The sequence below is a fragment of the Ixodes scapularis genome, unplaced genomic scaffold (genome assembly GCF_016920785.2).
Source record: "Ixodes scapularis isolate PalLabHiFi unplaced genomic scaffold, ASM1692078v2 PGA_scaffold9__187_contigs__length_104089568, whole genome shotgun sequence".
NCBI classification, from domain to species: domain Eukaryota; kingdom Metazoa; phylum Arthropoda; class Arachnida; order Ixodida; family Ixodidae; genus Ixodes; species Ixodes scapularis.
In genome coordinates this window covers 31,382,425-31,398,847 of record NW_024609884.1, presented here as the reverse complement: position 1 = coordinate 31,398,847, position 16,423 = coordinate 31,382,425, and the positions used below count along the sequence as shown (strand labels likewise).

General features: G+C 47.7%; 1 protein-coding gene across 3 annotated transcripts in view; it reads right to left on the bottom strand.

Annotated features, from left to right (window-relative positions):
• LOC8035831 (probable nuclear hormone receptor HR38) overlaps nucleotides 1-14,254 on the bottom strand; it is a 36,410-nt gene extending 22,156 nt beyond the window's left edge. For all 3 annotated transcript variants that reach the window (XM_040498560.2, XM_040498561.2, XM_029968470.4), the window contains exons 1-2: nucleotides 14,083-14,254; nucleotides 5,899-6,056 (exon numbers count right to left, since the gene is read on the bottom strand). In XM_040498560.2, the coding sequence (XP_040354494.1) occupies nucleotides 5,899-5,922 (24 nt within the window). In that variant the 5' untranslated portion in view covers nucleotides 5,923-6,056; nucleotides 14,083-14,254. The remainder of the gene's footprint in view (nucleotides 1-5,898; nucleotides 6,057-14,082) is intronic.
• Between the last annotated feature and the right edge of the window lie 2,169 nt (nucleotides 14,255-16,423).

Here is a 16,423-nt window from a genome sequence, read left to right as displayed (position 1 = left end):
TAAGCCTCTCTCAGCCACTATACACACTCTAAAAAAGAAGCCCGTGCGTCTACTTTTCCGCACAACACTCGGAGAGCCAATCACCGCAACTTACGGAGGCAGTTCAGCGAATGACGCCGCCGAAACATATGTTTAGACCATAAAACGCAGTTTGAGTTGAGACATTAAGCAATGCAAGCGTGACGTTTTGCATTGCTTTATGTCACAACTCAGGCTGCGTTTATTGGTTTAAACATATGTTTCGGCATTGTAATTCGCTGAGCTGCCTTCGTAAGTTGCGGTGATTGGATCTCCGAGTGTTGTGCGGGAAAGTAGACGCACCGGCTTTTTTTTATAGTGAGGGTCCAATCGAGAAAAGGTAAACCCTACTTTTTGGCCCGTATAAGTAAACTACGCTTCGCGGAAAGCTGAAACTTTGTGGGAAAGTGACCCCAGGGGTGGTGATAAAATTCAAAACCTTTGAGCACATTACATTCTCTGGATCAAAAAAATACAAAAGAAAAACAAAAGTTATCTATCAGACGATGTCCACCTATAAGTCTATTTTTCATAAAATTGAAAATTGAGATTATGTTCCCCTGCAACATTTATTTCAGTGAAAAAAAAAGTTTGTCAGAAAGACAATATTGTTTTCTTTTTAGAGAATAGCTCTTTGGCGCCCGTTTCCGGGTTGAGAGGCGTCGGCGTAACCGCGCGTGTTGCATTATGGGACGTGTCCCCGCTAAAGTTAGCGGGAAAAATTTCTCCTCTAAATTTAGCGGATTAAGTTTCCCTGCTAAATTTAGACCGGAAATTGACGTCACGTGACCTCAACCCCACTTCAGTTTTCCCGCTAAATTTAACGGGGAAAATGACGTCACTACATCGTGTCACGTCACCCATGAACAAATTTAGCGAAATGGAGGAAAGGAGGAGTAGAAGGGGAGAGGAGGAGGGCACGATGGAGGAGGGGCATACCCTCCCCTCTTCTTCCTCAAGAGCTGTGCTCTAGTTTCGCATTAAAGACATTTGTAAACGCCTTTCATTTTCTTTTGCTGGCAACTTTATTTGCTGACATAACTGCTACACGCGCCCACAATGTCAAATTTCAATTTGATGAAAATTAGCCTGAGATGGATATCGGCCCATAAAGAATTTTTGTTTTTCTTTCGTGTTTTTTTTTTAAATCAAGGAACCTACTGGTGCTTAAATATTCGTACTTGATCACCACCACTAGAGTCACTTTATCACTGAGTTTCATCTTTCTCCGAAGTGTAGTGTATTTATGCGGGGTTTATCTTTCTCGATCGGACCCTACAGAAGGGTACTGTAGAGGAGGCACTGCGTAGGTAACTGTTAGATTGCACCTTTACAGATCCCCGGGTGGTCTAAATCCTTCGCTGAGTCTAGCCAGATGCCCTTCGTTGGTTTGGTGAGAACAGCGTGGTATCCACGCTGTTCTCGAAAAATAGCGTACGCGCCCAAAACTGAAATCGCAGTTTGGGTTCGGTGCACGCACAGGACGACGCTGTTTCTTCGGGGTACGCTATTCTAAAACTGACTACCGTGTATAATTATATGCCTCACTCCACAATTGGTATCCCGCTCAACGTTTTGGTCGAATGATGCAGCTGCCTACATGTTCCCGGTTAAAAGCGAGTTTTAGAATAGCGTATACGCCGAAAGCTTTCCGTACCCAAAGAAATAGCGGCGTTGCCACTGCCCATGCGCCGAGCTCAAACCTCGTTTTGGATAGGCGCATGATGACGACGCCGTTTCTTTGAAGTTTTTGCGCACGCGTTATTTTAAAACTCGCTAATAACAATGTGATATAAGGGCTCTTGCCCAATGCAGTGTTTCGCAGGCTGTCATTGACTGCACTTATTGACAGTTTGAGAACAGAAGGGCGTAGCTAAATTATGACGGCCTTCGGCGATTCGCGACCGGATCCCGATTGGTACCTAGAGATACCGAAATAAACGGGGTTGGCAAAGTACGCCCCGTCGAGCATGAGGCATACAGCGGACAATGCCCGTAAGTCTACTTTCCCGCAGAGTATTTCCAGGGCCCCATCAGTGCGATCAGTCATATGACCACTCAAAAAAAAACAAAGCCTTACAAAAAGTTCTTTTTTCTTTTTTTGAGAACTGAAGTTTGCGATGCAACACCGAGAAAGACGTTTCATACGCTCACGTCAAGTCGAGTGCCGAGCTCCCTCACATGTAGTCCGTTCAATTCTAAGCTGACGTGCAGTGGAAGCTACACGCTCGTTGGACCAATCATACGGCTATCTTTGGCCACGTGATCACGCTCCCGCCCAATATTTAGCCGCAGAGAGCGGGGTCGGCTAATGGCAGGGAGACGGTTGATTGGTCCGGCGAGCCCTCCCATACCAGTCTCAGCTTAAGGGGGGAACGCATAGTGGAGTCGCGGACAGCCATAAGGAATGCAGGATGCAGCCTATTATCTCCGGGCTTATGCGGAGACCAAGTCGTCTGCTTCTTACATTGGGGTTCGGGTGACGTCAGAACAACGCGGATTTCTAATTGGCTTTCACCGTTGGATAGTGGGTAGACGCCAAAGCAAGCTGCCTTGAGGTCTAGCCACTATCTTTCGATCAGAGCCAATCACAGCTCGGTGTTCTGACGTCGCTATACCCCTGCAAAAAAAAAGCGGACGAACTCGCACTCCGCATTGCTTCGTGATTGGTCTTTCGACGTTTTCATCGGCAAACGCGCTGCAATCTTATCGGCTGCCCGGCGATTTGCTGAGGAAATAATATGGCGATTTCTCGGCGCCTACAAGAAAAGGTACTGCGATAAAATAAGAAAAGCAAAAAAAATTAATAAATTTCCATTACAGGCAGCATTTACAGTTTATTCACGAACACCCACGTCCGTCGCGTGGGAAAGAGGTATATACGGCCTGCAAGGTCGTGTGCTCTCTGCGCAGCTCGTGCGTTTGTTTCCCCCCGACCTCAACCAATGACGGCTCGCGTTTGGCTGCCTCGTCATCGTGCATTCCATGGGCGTCCTCTACGTTTCCCTTTGATTGGCATGACCCTCCTTGCCTTACGATGCACGAAAAAGCGCCTTTTGGAACACTCGCTGACCGTATTAAAGATGCCCGTTTCACATCACCTTGTTATAAAAGAGACCCGTTTACGTGTACGTGCCTTAGTTTAGTTGTTTTCCCACTCAGCTGATTCCGCTCTTTTCTGCTATCTAGTATTCAAAACACAGTAAACGTTTCTCTTATGGGTTTGCCCGGAATGCCAATCTAACGGCGGGTTACATTACGGGGTTTGGGGTAGGCGGGTGTTAGGGGTGTGTGTATATAAATGACTGGTTTCTAGAGTGAAAGCATTCGTATAGATTAAGCAAGGTCTAGATATATTCGAACAACACACACACAAAAAAAAGGTTTTTGAGTTAAACCGATTATTTAATTCCCTTATCCCCTTAATCATTTTGGATAAGCTTAGGTTGTCCGCCAGAGCCGTCCCCAAACCGTTTAGGACGAGTGTAGCTGGTCCGCTCACCCTCGCTCGCTCGATGGATTTTTTTAAATGCGTACCAGTGGCGAAGACACGTGAGGCCCGGGCTGCACGTGCAATAAAAATGTAAAAAAAAAGCAGTTCATTGTCAAAAACGGCAAAAAAAAAAAAAGCGGCAAAGGGGTTAAACGAAGCAATGCAAACAAAGATATTCACGCAGAATCAGGAAGAAAGAAAGGGAAACAGAAAGAGAGAGAGAGAGAGCAAAAAGTGAAGTATAGTGCAGTGTGAAGCCAACACCGGTGTACACAGCGCAGAGAGGTACGAACGGATTCTTCCGGAAAACGAAAAGAATGAAAGAAATAAAAATAATCTCGCAGAATGAAAGCTGCACCCACGTGCGATTAAAACAACATATGCTACACCCGCAACACATGGTTCTGGTTCTTGCGTCGTTCATAAGCCACTGCGCATTGAGTGGAGGCCTTGAAATGGTTTCGATAGACGAAGGAGACACAATAACCTCGCACGCACGTCAAGAATCATTAAAAAAAAATATAGACGGCAACACTGTATTCACCGAGTCCTCTGGAATTCGCGATGCTCGATTTGAACCAAACTTGATGGCAGACGAAAACGATCCTTGGAACAAAAATGGAAATCAACAGTGCGATAGTTGCGAGGATTTCTAGCGTACCACATTCATTATTTGGCGCACATACTGTAAAACCCTTCATTTTCGTGGCCCGAACTTTCTTTCAAATTGAAGAAGCGGGGTCATCTATTCGCGACCATTTAATTTAGTGAATTCTATAGGCTGGAATTTGCCCCTCTAGAAAACAAAACTATTTACGTGCCCGTAAAATGCGCGAAGTTTTCCGATTGCCGAAATTCGCGAAAACTAGGGGCTTGCGAATAATAATCATTAAGGGTTTTACAGTACGCCATTATGTGACACAATTTATTGCTCTTTCTCTAGCCGTGCTCTCCCTCCCCCCTTTGGTACAGTATGAGCTCGTCTCCGCCAACCTGACGTGTCTCGCAGCTTCGCCGACTTAAACGGTGGTACGAAAACAGACTTCCCATCTGCTACTCGAACGACGGGGCGAAAACCTGCCGATTGCGAAATATCAACGTTGCGGGCTCTTTTGTTCCCGCAGAGCCTTCCGGGAGATCCGTGCGAGCCATATTGCACAGAGCTCCTTTCCGGGCGAATCTTGACACGTCCCGTGCTTTCGGACGTATAAACACTATGAAGAAAAGCAAGCTAGCCCCTGGGTCTACTCTTTGGCAAGCCATGGATCACTCTGCCTTGACACGCGCTGGAGCAGCCATCATTCACGTTTGAAACGAACGAAGCACGCTTCCCGGACCATGACGAATGTGACGGACCTCTCCAGATCGAGTGAAAACTACAGAACGTATGCTCGGCAGGACAGCGTGACTAAGCATGTTCTGAGTGTTCAATAGCTAAGAAGTACGTATGTTTCTCCAGTACGAATGAATAGCGGACGGTATGTTTGACAGTACGCGCGTTTAAATTCGTGATGGGCTCGGGAAGCAAAGCTTCGTTTAACACGATTCTCGGCTACGCCGCGAGACTGCAACTTGTACAATGTCGAGCACGACAACTCGAGACTGTGCCGTGTTTCAGTCTCATAGCGCGTCTGAGCGTAGCTTAAATTTAGTATTGCGCCCCAAAAGACGTTTGGGAGCAGGCGCCGTACTGACAGATATTAAAGCAACATGCTCGGAAAATATGTGACATGTCTTCACACGGACAAGTGTTCGCCGTACACAACGTGGCGAACAGTGCGAAAGGTAGCTTCACTAAGCAACCATCATCACAGTTATCCCGGTCTTCTGGTCGCTTCTGTCGTTTGGGTTGTTGTGAACGCAACCGTCAGAAATGTGTGAACCAGCTTTAAGTTTCGTTTAATTTTTTTTTTGTTTTGAACAAAACGAAATTCTTGCATTCGAAATCCAGCAAAACAACAACAACAGCAAAAACACTCGTCAGAAAGTTATAGATTGCCACTGTGTACACTGCACACAGGAAGAAAATCGGAGGTCCATAACCGGACATAATTCCATTCCTACCGGTATGTACGACGGGGCCGTTACGTCAACCATGTGTTTGGCGCTTAGCTGTCGTGTTATCGCGTAGAACATGATATTTTGTTTGCGCGTGTTCAGCTCTCGGGTATACGGGGTGTTATGAAGTCCCTGACAGCGCAAGAAGGACAGCGCGCGATCATCCCTAACCACCTCATTTTCAACTGGTGTGTCTATGAGACCACAGTATCCCACTAAAAGAACGACGAGAAACAAATCGGCAAGCGACAAACGCCGCCGTAAATTTTCCCACGCTGCCGTTCTCAAGCCGTCCGGGACTACAGGAAGTGGTCTTCAGGCCATCCTACCTGAGGGGATTCAAGGAGCAGCATGGCTTCTGAAGGTTCAGTGGTGAGCGACGCCTGAGCCTGGGTTGCAGACCCGAGCTCCGTGCTGAGTTCCGATCCCGCTGTGCTATCAGCTGCACTCGGGCTGGGCTGGTCTTCTGGTTCAGACACCGCGAGGGCTGCACAGAAGATGACGTCCAACATGTATACTGTTTGGAACGTGCAGGGAGTCGCGCGACTTGGAGTCAGAGCACCGTGTCTGGTAGAACCTAGCTCAGGGACGAGCTTCTGTCTTAACGCAGCAAAGCGCCTTTCTGTTTGACATATTCTTTGCGGGAATGAGGAATCGGGGGCGCCTCTCCGATTGCCGCAAAGCTCTGCTGACAATGCCTGCTGTGGTACGCGCAGAAAAACAACGCCGCCAAAGAAAGGCTTCCCAGCTGAGATCCGCGGGGCCTCGTGCGTTGGAAAATGAACGGATAGTATTTCTCTATCGGTTTAGTTGTTGCGCAATATTCTGTTACACTACGATAGTTACATTAAAATTCAGAGCGCGTGCAATTATCTCATCGAGTAGGAGTTACATAGAGCGGCAGAAAATGCCCGGACGGAGGTTTATTACACAATTGGTTTTCTCTAGACGTCAGTTGAGAAACAACGTACACTAAAGCAGGACGCATCTGTTAATATATCTTGCCACATTAAGTGTTAAGTAATACCCGCGAAAGAAAGAAGCGGCAAAGATACCCGGCCTAGGTTGACTTCCGCCTTCCGGGATGTAGTTATGAAACCTATTTCGGTAGCAGAATATCTGCCGTCAAACCGCAACATATAAAACTATGTATAGTTGCGTCTTAATAATGCACAGTTCAGTGGACAATTTTTAGCGACAGTCAACTTGCCTTGTGAACATGTCCGCATCAAATATGAACAATCAAATGACTGTCGTTTATAACACTCTACCAAAATTCCAACAAACAAACAAAAACACCGTAACGTGTTTGCTTTTATCAAGAAGAAATATAAGCTTCTCTGCTACACACAAGTCTTATAAACAGGTTGCCTAGACCTCCCGGTCTAACAGAAAGCGATATAAAATACGTCAAAAAAAATAACAGAGGCTCACGAGGTTTGCAAGCCTTTCAAAAGGCGTACAGACCACGGACAGACCACACGGATCCGGGGATTCCAAAGGCATCACCTGGCCACTGGGCCGCGTTCCACACCAGCGAGAGTGTCCCTCGACGGCGGACGCAGCCGCTAGTGCCGAGGCGGCGATGACAAGCGACGACGTGACGACGGTCGGAGCGACCTGAGGCAGCGGGTATCCGGCGCAACGCCGACTAGAGGCAGACTGCGTGGGGCCGAAAGGCCCTCGAACGGCCTTTATCGGTGCACGAGAGGCCCGCAATCGTGGCCGCCGATAGCCGCTATCGTGCGAGTCACATAATGCTCCCGCGATAACTGGCAAGCGAGAGCAAATTTGTCGAGGATTTCGGTCGCATCTTGAAGCTTATTAATCGAGGCAGCGCACATGTCGGCCATGTGATCCGAGCCCAACGGCGGCGGGAATCGTCTCGGAACGGAGTTCTGCTCTCTTTTCCAGTCAACTGGTTTCATCGGGGCTGACGCGGGACTGACTTTGGGAAACGCCTCCTGAATCGCGCGTCGGGCGCCGTCAATTCTGGTGTTGCCGCATTGTTCGGTTCGAACGCGTCTGTCGAATACGAAAAGGAGTTCTGCATTGGAAACGCAGCTCGCTCGAATGATGCGTTAGGTCTTCGACGTTGCTTCGTGCTCCCCTAGCATAGACAATGGATCGGAATTGAACTGAGAAAAATCTGTACAGTGCCGAACGCGCGTGCGCAATTTAAATCTGTAGGATTCTCGGGTGAATGCAAAATCTATGCTCTGCTCGCAAATACAAAAAAAAAAAAGAAAAAAAAAAGAAAAAAAAGAAGAAAAACACTACAGAAGCACCGTTCGTTTACCGACTCGTTTGTTGGTTGCTTGTTGGGGAGTCTGAACAGTTTTGTTAAGATATTCGAGACGAGGCGGTCGAGTGGTAACTCTATGGCGGGTATACCCTGCCCCCTTGCGTGATTCTGCGCGCACCATGTCTTTCGGACCATGGCGTAAAAAAAGCGTCGTTATAGACTGTGCGGTCGCCTATATTGATTGCTTGTTTTCGAGGGATACATAAAAAAGTATCATGGTAAAAAACAATTGGGAGAGGGGGAAGGGATTCGCATGCTGAAGCGGAGGATAAATAACATAAAGCCCGGTACCTGTGAGCAGCGTCCTGCTTTTTTATTCCCGCTTCTTGTCACCTCCGAATAACTAGAGCCCGGCATATCCGCGGATAACCCGCAGATTATCCACGGATATTCGCAGAAAACTGGCGGATGCGGACAAAAGTGAATCAGATTTGGCCGATTGGGGATCGGATGCGGGTGCCAGGGTCTGCGGACACGGAGCGGATGCGGACATCCGCGGGGTCCGGGTCTACATTTTTGCCGAGGCGGCCTAGAAACGTATGCGACCGCAAACTGTAGAGTGAATAAATGAGTGATAATAGGAAGTGCATCATCGAATGTTCTGCAAAAGCACATTATTCTCTCAGAAACAAAATTGCCAGTCGGGGAAAAAATTGTTCCTTACGCCAAGAAAGACACGAATCTCACGATAGATCGCTTTAGAGCGTTCTATCTTGCCAAAAATGCTGTCGCCAGAAAAAAAAAAAGTAAAAAAAATGCAGGGGCATCAATTATCCCTGGAAAACGTGTTCATGCTTGGCAGGAAAAGAGCGAAAAAGTTCTTTAGGCAAAGTAAACCCCAAAAACGTGCAGGCCACAAGAAGGTAGAAGCTTCGTCGACAAGTGAAACTTGGAGTGTGTGTGCGCGCGCGTTTCTTCCCTCAACAATCGGCAAGTTCCTGCTATGAATGTGGTTCGAAGCACGCAGTTGCAGGTTCGCGTTTCTTTCTGGAAGAACGAAGTGTCTCTGGAAGAACGATCGCTTATAATATGGATATGATAAAACAGAATACGATAAAGGACTCACCGTACAAAAATAAGCAAACGGCTGATTAGGTACCATCCAGGCGCTTATTTTCTTCATTCACGACTGATTTTTTAATATAAAATGAATGCGCGTATTGCGGGTCGGAGGGGGCTGCATATCTACCAGATGCGGTTCGGATGCAGATGCAAAGCCTTCGGATGCGGATGATCAAACAGTTATCCGCGCAGGGCTCTACAAATCAACATGCTGAATTCTAGACAGTACTCGGATCTAATTTCAAGATGCTGTGACCAGTGCACCGCATCTGTGATATTGAGGAGTTCTTTATTGAGTGTCAAACAGCGATGGAAAGTTTTAGGAACATTTGTTGTATTATCGTGGCAGTGTCGAATATGCTGTACAGTTTATAATTGAACTAAGTGAAGAAGGCACTAGGATGGGTAACGCCAAGCTGCACTTCGTTCCAAGTGCGACGTACCTATACCGCGTTGGGAGTGCTATGTGTACGAGCGGGTGGCCTGGGTAAGTACTCTGGCTGCACGAGCGCACTCGCAAGAAGAATCTAAATTTTATATCCGCATATACCCGCTTGTGCTTGGGGTTTTTGCAAGGTGGTTCGTATCGTGTCAAACGGAAAATAGCGATCCATGCACACCTTCATGCGTATCCTTATCGCCGTAAAAAAAAAGAAGGAAACCAGTGTTTGGAGACTGTTGAGGTACATTTAAATAAAGTTGCGGATCGCCGATAAATATTCGAGCATCCTGATCTGCACTGTAATCATAACGAAGCGAAACTGGAGCTAACCCAAACCAAATTTCGCACTGAATGGAACTTTGACGAGTACTCTTTTGTGGAAATACTGCACGAACACGAGAGGAAAAATTCATGCTACTGGAATCAATCATACCAGAACGCACCGTGAACGAGACGTGATGGGCAGTGCCTTCAATGAGGGTATGATGTCTATCGTAAAATGATAAAAAACAGAGTTAAAAACACATAATATTTATCAAGCTATTTGCAGCTGGATAACTACACTGCAATATATTTCCGATAACCATGAGTATAAATTATTTCACTCGGAGCTGCAGGGACACTGAAGGATGGTAGATAAATAAACGGATGGATGGAGGGTGGTGGCTAGACCTTTAGTATCGTGCGGTAGCTTGTGCCATTTAGTGTGTAAACAGTTAAACCCATTCCTTTTAAAATTTGCTCTAAATTTCGCTTTTGCTTTAAACCCACAAACTGTGCGTAACATGACGCTTCTTTATAAATTTTACACTAACCTTCTATCCTTTTCTTTGGAATTATATAATCACTCTTTCCTCCGTTCTTTCATCCTCGCCAGCAAAACTCAGCGCTTTTGCCAAATCCGTTAACCCCGCTGGGAGGGCACTCTTGAACCACATGCTCTATCGTCTTCCTGTCACTATGGCATAAGGCACACATTTTGTCTATCTGTTGATATTTAGCCCTATATGTATTTTTTGTGAGCACTCGCATACTAGCTCAAAATTGTAAAGAGCTCCCCCGTGAATGATCAAACTCCTATACACATCTTAAATCGTGCTTTCGTGATCTGTACATGGCCAAGGCTGATTTCCCTTACATTCTTTCCTCCCATATTTTTCCTTTTTTTTTTCTTTTAGTCTATTTTTCACTGAACTAGTCTGCTCGGTCCCATCACTAGCCTGTGGGTACTTAAATAGGAGCTTTCGGTTTCGGTTTATACGTTTTGCGTTTACACTTTTTATGTACACGTACTCGGATACTTCCCGTCACCACAGCCTATCCACCATTTCAGTCAACTCTTGTTAAAATTTCAGTTTCATAATTGCCTCTCTGCTCTCAAAGGAGGACCAGCCTATGTCTCCCTTTACTCCCTCGTTTAGTGTTTTCCCCTACGCTCCCAGTCCCAATCTGTGTGCTCTCCTTTGTCGAATTTCTAAGTGTGATTGAACCTCTGACCTCAAGCACAGCACCCTATTACCAAAAGAGAATCCTGGCATTATCACTTATTTTGATATACCACTACCTACTTCTTATTCATTATATAATTCTATGATGCCTCGAGTTTTATAATAGATGAAGTCCTTTTCCTTTTTCTAATAACATTTTCTTCAGTTCCTTTTCTTTACTTTTCTACCTGGCCTATTACACTGTCACGTATTTCTCAGGGGACCCCTCTTCTCGTCAATAAACATCAATACTCCAAGCTTGTCACTATTAAAACTCAACGTGTCCCCTTTCTCCTCACATATCCGACTTAGTGCAGGCATATAGGGGACTTGCGGGCACATAGCCCATTTGTGCCTGCAGCAATCTCGCCTGCAGACACACATCTTGTATAGCACTTTGTTTGCTTGTATCCGCTTCCCCCCAAGCCACATGAAACTCTGATTTGTTTGGTTCTAACCTTTTTTTACCTATTCCGATGAGGTATATTATGAAGAGAAGTTGTGAAAGTGGAGAGCCCTGCCTGAACCCTGTTTTTACTGCTGCTGGTTGTGTAGTTTCCGCCACCCGTGTTATAACTAACTTATTATCTGTGTGTACCTGGTATAGAAACCTAACCAAAATTTCTTCTAAATTATAGCCCTTCAGCTGGTTTCAGAGGTTTTCCTGGCTCACATTATCGTACGCTCACATAATGATGAAAATAATCCCTGGAGAAGGGGAACAAGAGGGACAAGGGACAAACATAAATCTCCAAACACAGTTAGGTGGCTGGTGAGCGACCGAAAAAATCCGCCTGGTCCGAGTATCGAACCCGGGAACTCTCCATTACAAGCTCACATAATGTTTAACAAATATATCCATAGAGGGCTTTGTCACGCCGCTGTTATCTTTACTCATTAAGTGATGATGAATAAGTTATCTCATAATCCATTCTATTATATCTTCACACGGAGGTGACGTCGATGCACCCAACCTGGCTTCGCTCGCTGCTAGAAAAATAAATAAATAAATAAATATAATTTTTATTTTGTAGCTGATTTCTATTTCCTTCTCTTATCTTAAATCTGATGGTTTATCAACAAACACAAAAAGGGGCATCCCGGAAACTCGTTTAAACGTCTAGAACTTGCGCATTAAAAAAAAAAAAATGTTAGACACACGCGCGTTTCTCCGCCTTTAGTGTGAATGGACGGACCCGACTCAGCGTGCTTTCGAGACACCGATGAAAAGAAGTAGATCTATCCTGACTACCACCTACGATAATTGAAGCGTGTGTCCTTTTGCACTGTCAAAGATGGAGACAGAATTATAACAGCAGTTTATCCAGGAGTATACCTAGTAATAGAGGAGTTTGCTTTTTGACGCTCCCGGACGATCGATCAATTCGAAGTTTAACACCATATGGAACCACTACGTAGATGCTTGTAGATGTATCAGCAAGATCAACGCTATTCCGTAAGCGTAGTGTTAGGTTCACTCGAAGACGCTGTCATGCACGGACGCCGTGCCCTGTAAACTTTAGGGCGTGCGAAAAAAGAATTGTAGCCTTGAACCAATGTACGTACATTGAAAAGAACACATTGGCGGGTACGATCTAGAACCACGGCTTCACAATTACATATGCATGATAAGTTAGACTCTAGTCGACACTGACACTAAACACTAACCGATACGCCTACGCAACGCTAATAATAGCGTGCCATCGCCAGCCTGAAACTGTATCGCTGGTGTACTCATAGTGTTGCCCAGGTCCCAGAATGCGCTCTTCGATATTACATAGGGGTATAAACGAAACTTTAACGGAAATTAGCCAGCAAGGAAGCATAACTAGATAAGGCGAAACCACAAGATTTGTAAGCAAACAAAACAAAACAAAAAAAAAAAACAAAAACGATGTGGCCTTACAACTATAGAGAGTAGCAAGTCTCAATGGCCATTGGTATACTCTATTTCCGTATAATTTGGCAGGCATAAAGTTTAAGCTAACGCTCCCGTAAGTCAATTGTAGCATGGCACGTGATTGGGTATGTACCTGGAGCGCACTCATCCTGCGACGAGCAGTCACGTGCTTCTATCCGTTGCTGCAATCGGCTCACTGGAGATCTAACTCAAAAAGTGGCAATGCAGGCAAGTTGTTTCATTAATAAAAAGTGAGGATACAGCGCGCTCGTCTTGTATACTGCCTAATCTCTGTCCTTGCACTTTTTGCGCGCTGCATCAGCAATTTATAAGCCATAACTCCCGTGAAACAAGCATAGCTCAGAATAAATTTATGTTGTGCTCGAGCGGACTCCAAGTAATCCCAAAGTGTCGGGCATTGAAAACTTTCAAGGTCAAGGTCACTGCTTCTTCCAAAGCGAAAACCGCACAGCACTACGGAGAGGCGGACCCGGGCCGTGCAGTGCGTGGGGCCCTCCGCAGCGACTGCGGAGCTCAGGGCTTCGCGCGGGGAAGGAGACGAAGGAGGCCGGGTGGGAAGGGGCGGCCGCAGCGACGAGCGCGGGGGCCGCTACGAAACTGGGTCGCACGTCACAGCCGGGTTTCTGATGAGCCCCGGACCGCCCGAAATAACCGGATCGAAGGGTCCGCTGACGTCACGCTGGGCGCTGCGCTATTATTTGCGACTCTGACGGTCCCGTTCCCGGCATGCCCGCGTGACGTCAAGATGACGTTAATATGACGTCAGACGGGCGCCGCGGCGCTCCAGTCCCGTGGCATCGGTGGCCCAGCGCCAGAACAGCTGCCCGGCATTCCTCCGCAGCGCCGGCCAGCGCGGGACCCGATTCAATTGGGGTTCGCGGATGGAAGCACTCGATAGTTTGAATACGTGTACAAGGTTTAGAACGCCCAGACAACCAAAATAGCGCAGTCACACCAAAAATTGAACATTTGTACACGATCACAGTGATACGCGGCAAATAAAGCGCCACGGCAGCGAGCCAACTTGAGCACATGACGCAACTTGAGCACTCGGCATAAAACAGTCCAGCAGCGATGTCGGACGCAGCGGGACAAGGAAAAACACCGGGGCGGAAGAGGTCGGCTGAACTGCGGGCCGACTGGCGCCCCGCAGCTCGTCCGACGGGGGAATAAGGGAAGTCCCGCGGACGACAGCTCGCGGAAGGGTTGCCGGGAGCCCTTGAGGCGAGGCCCCCGCTGGCCCCGCGCGTGGTTGTCGCCCCGGGTACCAGAACAATAGTGGTGGTCCCTACTCACTGGTTGCTGATCCTGAGTGGAGTGTGCCCCGTGTTTCTAGACGGGAAGGCGCAGCATGAGGTGGCGCCTAAAGCCAGAGCAGAAACCTTCTCTCCCGTGCTGACCCGCAGTCCGGAGTAGTCGCCCTCGGCATGGATGAGCTCGACCACACGGCAACCTCGCGTCAAAATCCGGCCGCAACGCCAGCCGGGCTGCCTTTATAGTGGCCGTGAGGCGAAAGGGAGCGGTCGTGACGTAATGCAGGGTCCTGACGTCACGCCTCCAATCCGGAGCGTTCCTGTGACGTCCCCGGGGCGCTGAATGGGGAAGCGCAAGGAGGACGTGGACGAGCCGTGACGTCACCCATCGATTTGGGCGGGTGACGTCTAAACGGACGTCACGCCCCGTGGTCGGACGACACGGACGACGCTACGATCGATGCGGCCCGGGCTCACGTGCCGGCACGCGGCGACACGACCCAGGCGACCATAACAACTTGGGGACGCTGCAGAAAGCCTTACACACACGGACCGCGTGACTCGCGCTCCGCCAAATGGGGGCCGAGCCACAAGTCTGGGCCCGACGCCCGCCCTTCCGTGCTGACGCAGGCAGCTGCTGCCTCGGCCCGTCAGCCCAACCTCTCCGTTGGACCGACGCCGCTGACGGATGAAGCGGCCGCCGCACGCGGGCCCTCGAAGGACGCTGCCGCTGGACACGAGCGGAGACAACTCTTGCAGGGTCAACGGACCGCGGGCACCGCGTTTCAAGGGCGCGACTTTGCGAGTAGCACCCCGCAAAGCGTGCTTTCCCGCAGCGCGGCCAAGCGTGGGGAGGAGCCAACGCAGCGAGGGGCGGGCATCGCGCGCAGTGCGGTCATCTGGCCGGGGGAAAATATGCGAAAACAACAACAGCAAATAAATACCCGAAGAGTCTGTGCGGGGGACGCGCAAGCCCAGCGAAAGCGCTGGCGCAAGCTGTTGCGCTCGCGGCTTTTTCTGTAGGGCCGGCAAGGCAACAATTCCGTTGTCCGAGCCGCTGGCGAAGGCGAATGCGAGCTCGAGCTTCCTGCGCCTGATACGTACACATACATCCGCAGATACGAAAAACAAGAATTGTACGTTAGATCTTACTCTAACTAATCGGCGACAGTCCGAGGCTTACCAGAGATTGTTCTCACAAGGAAAGTATTACTTACTTTAGACGCAATGCCTTGCGCTCTCCTTACTGCTCGCCTTAAAGGTCAGCAGCGTCGTTCGCAATCGGTCGACTTCAATGCATTGTTTTTTTTTTGTGTGTATGTTGTTGTTATATTTGTGATATTTTCGCGATTGGCTCGTCGCTTCTGACCATCAGATCAATTGTGTTCAACCGCATGTCCGGCGCACATGTAGTAGCAGATCAGTTAGGAAATGGAGCGATTGCAACATTCGCGTTTGAAGAGGGGTTCTGACGGCGCGGTGCAACCAGCGTAGCGAATTTCTCGGAAGCATGATGCTGCGCGAGATATAAGGGCGCGTAAGACCAAAACAGTTTCGTCAGGCGTGGTCCGCGTCCGTACAACGCTTGAGCATTCGAAGCGCTCAGCTCCAACTTCCAACCTGTGAACGTTATCGCACGACGATTGTTTGGATCTGGACACTACGCCGAAGCAAAGCCACGTTTCTAATGATAAAAGCCAACGATGAACCGCACAACTTTTTTGTTTGTTATTCGTGCCTCAAAACGACCGAAATATTTATATGAGAGACTTGAGTACAAAATATAGCATGCTCACAAACAGTTATACATTTATAACAACATGCATACATCCAGGCATAGAATCTTATAAAAAGGTTTAAAACGATATGGTAGCTGTGTGTATAAGAGCGTCTCAACTACACGCTTAAAATGTTCGTAATTAACAAACATATCCACAGACTGGTGGACATGCCATTAAATCAGGAACGACACGTAGCAGTCATGGCGAACAATGAAACGTACCGCGTAACTTTTTATTTTTCTAATCTAAGTCTCATGCTAGCACAGCCCGATACAACATAGGTTTCTATAACTCCTCCTCATAAAGAACATTTTTAAATGATGCAAATACATGTTTGGAGGCAGAGATGTGCCGGGTTGAATCGATAAAATGAAACCCGGCTTTTCGGTTCGCATAGATAAACTACGAAGCGCAGAAAGCTCTAACTCCGTGAGAATGCGATGCGAGGGGTGGTGATAAAGTGTAAAAGTTTGAGCAGATACTGTTAATGGGATGAAAAGATACAAAATATAAACAACATTTTTTTATGAGCCGACGTCCACCCAAGGCTGATGATATTCATTCAACCGGAATTTGATATTTGTTGGCGCCGGTAGTATTGAT